Source organism: Nicotiana tabacum, chromosome 19 (assembly GCF_000715075.1).
Source record: "Nicotiana tabacum cultivar K326 chromosome 19, ASM71507v2, whole genome shotgun sequence".
Lineage (NCBI taxonomy): Eukaryota > Viridiplantae > Streptophyta > Magnoliopsida > Solanales > Solanaceae > Nicotiana > Nicotiana tabacum.
The window spans coordinates 5,874,003-5,876,691 of record NC_134098.1 but is presented as its reverse complement, the minus strand read 5'-3'; the positions used below and the strand labels follow the sequence as shown (position 1 = coordinate 5,876,691).

At 39.2% G+C, this 2,689-nt stretch overlaps 1 protein-coding gene across 1 annotated transcript; it reads right to left on the bottom strand.

The window, feature by feature from the left end:
* Nucleotides 1–1,425: 1,425 nt before the first annotated feature.
* Nucleotides 1,426–2,034, bottom strand: LOC142173357 (uncharacterized). The gene is made up of 2 exons (XM_075238938.1): nt 1,834–2,034; nt 1,426–1,668 (listed from the first exon to the last, which is right to left on the bottom strand). Exons 1-2 carry the CDS (start codon nt 2,032–2,034, stop codon nt 1,426–1,428), a joined length of 444 nt encoding a protein of 147 aa, XP_075095039.1.
* Between the last annotated feature and the right edge of the window lie 655 nt (nt 2,035–2,689).

Sequence of the window (2,689 nt, the reverse complement as noted above, 5' to 3'; positions counted from 1 at the left end):
CTCAGTCAAGGGGTATCTTCATGGAGAACCCGAACGAATTCCGAGACGGGGGCATCGAGCTTGGGGCGTCCGAATCGACCGAGGTAACATCGACCTATACAGGTCCCAAACATCGATGCCCGAAAGTGATCACCAAGCTCGAAACCAAGGTCGAGGTTCTGATCTAACATCGAGCTCGAGTCGGTATCGAGCTCACAGACAAAAAGCTGTTACAACCGCACCAAAGGAGAGAATCTTGGCGGGAATTAAGGAGGAGACACACCATCATGGGTCCTCCACTAGTAATTTTATTCCATTATGTTGCTATAGATAAAGTAGTGATCCTTGGCTATAAAAGGCAAGATAGATTGTAATAGAATACATCTTCCCTGGGATTAAGAATTCATTGTGTTTATCTTTCTAAAGCTCACTAAGTATCTTTGTTCATCATTTCCTATTTTTACATCATAAATACGTGTATTGTTATCTTCAGATCAAAGGAATCTACTTACCCTTAGAACCATACATAAATTCAACGTTATCCGATTTTTCAGGTAAACAGAACTCTTGCCTGAAGCTGATAAAATGTGATGCAGCTCACAAATTTCAAATACTAAAATGGAAAGAAATTGAGTGTTCCTGAAGAGTAAAACCAAGAATTACTCTTGAACAGTTCACTCGTAGCTCTATAAGCAATAGATGAGAATTCAGAAGAGAAGAGAGAGAGTTTTATTGATTCTTTAACGGAGAATATAATTCTTACAAAATAAGATTAGATCGGCTAATAAAAGAAGATGAGCTTGAGTGAAAAAGTTAGTTATAACTATTTTCCTGACTCACGTGCCCAACACCTGCATCAACTAACTCCCAACGATCTTCTAACTAACTAACCAACTCAATAACTAATTCTTCACTAATTCAACTAACTAATCGACTAAGTATAAAACCAAATCTGGAAAGAAAGCTAAAAGAGGTAAAAGGATCATATCAACTACCCCACCCTTAAAAACAATCCTTGTCCTCAAGGATTGAATTGGGTAAACTGGTTGGTAGAGTCAAGTAAATCAATCCAAGAGATATCTTCAGGAGTTGCATTCAACCATTTGACTGAGACTTGAGTTGTAGCCCTGTCTTTCTTCTTCACCAATCTTCTATCAAGGATTGACTCAGGTTTCAAAAGGAGATAACCTGAATCTGAGTGGATAATTGGGAGTATCACAGAAGTAACATGAGATACCAACTCCTTCTTGAGTTGGGAAATGTGGAAGGTGTGATGTATTTTAGTGCCTGCATGTAAATCCAATGTGTAGGCCACTGGCTCAACCCTGGCAGTGATCTGGAAGGGCCTAAAAAAATTAGCAGATAGCTTCTTATGGGAGTGATCTCTCAGTGATAATTTTCTGTAAGGTTACAGCTTGACATAAATATAATCACCAACTGAAAAAGTCATTTAGTCATGTGCTTATCAGCTTGAACTTTCATCCTATTTTGAGCATGTCCCATGTGGAATTTCAAACTCCTGATAGTAGCTTCCCTTGCTTGGAGGCTCCTGTCCACCATATCCAGCTGAGAATCAAAAGGCAAGTAAGGTAACAAGGGAGGTGGTTTCCGTCCATAGACCACTTCATAGGGTGTCATGTGAATGGAAGAATGGTAAGATGTCTTGTACCACCATTCAGCAAGTGGTAGCTAGTGAGGCCAATCTTTAGGCTTATCAAATGTCATACACCTCAAATAATACTATAAACACCTTTTAACAACCTCGGTTTGGCCATATGTCTGTGGATGATAGGCAGTAGAAGTGAGGAGTGATACCTTCTGCAATCTGAATAGTTCCTTCTAGGATTTACTAACGAAGATTGGATCTTTGTCAGGAACTATAGATTTAGGCATTCTATGTAGTTTAAAGATGCCAACCATGAATAATTGAGCAACATCTAATGCGGTGTATGGGTGTTTAAGGTCCAAGAAGTGAGCTGCTTTGCTCAGTCTATCCACAACTACATATATAGCTTCATTGCCAGCAACTTTTAGTAACCCCTCAATGAAGTCCATTGATATCTCCTGCCAAACCTTGTCAGGGATTGGGAGGGGTTGCAGCAGCCTCAGATGTCACGACCCAAAATTCGCATGTCGTAATGGCGCCTATCTCAATACTAGGGAAGCCGACAATCTTAATAAACAATAATTTCTCTTAATGTTAGAAAATATAATATTTACATTTAATATAAAAATCTCACAAATACTGATATAAAACACTCCCAAAACTCGGTGTCACTAAGTACATGAGCATCTAAATTAATACAAAGTTTGAATGATAAAAAAAATTGTCCGAAAGTATAGGACAGTACAATAACTAAAAGAAAGAGAGTCAAGGTCGGCGGACACCAGACAGCTACCTTGATTGTCTCCAATTTATAGCACTCTGAAATCTAGCAGTCGCCGTATCCGGAAGCACTTGAATCTGCACACGAGATGCAAAGTGTAGTATGAGTACAACCAACTCAACAAGTAACAAGACTAACCTTTGGGCTGAAAGTAGTGACGAGCTCAGCAGGTACAGGCCAGTATAGAAATAACAGTACAGAAATGTAGGCATGCTTTCAAGTTCAACAGTTAAACTCAGTACTATATATGGCCAATCCAGCCCAGGAAAATTCCATCCCATATATATATATACATCAACTGACAGTCAGTCACTCAGTACCGT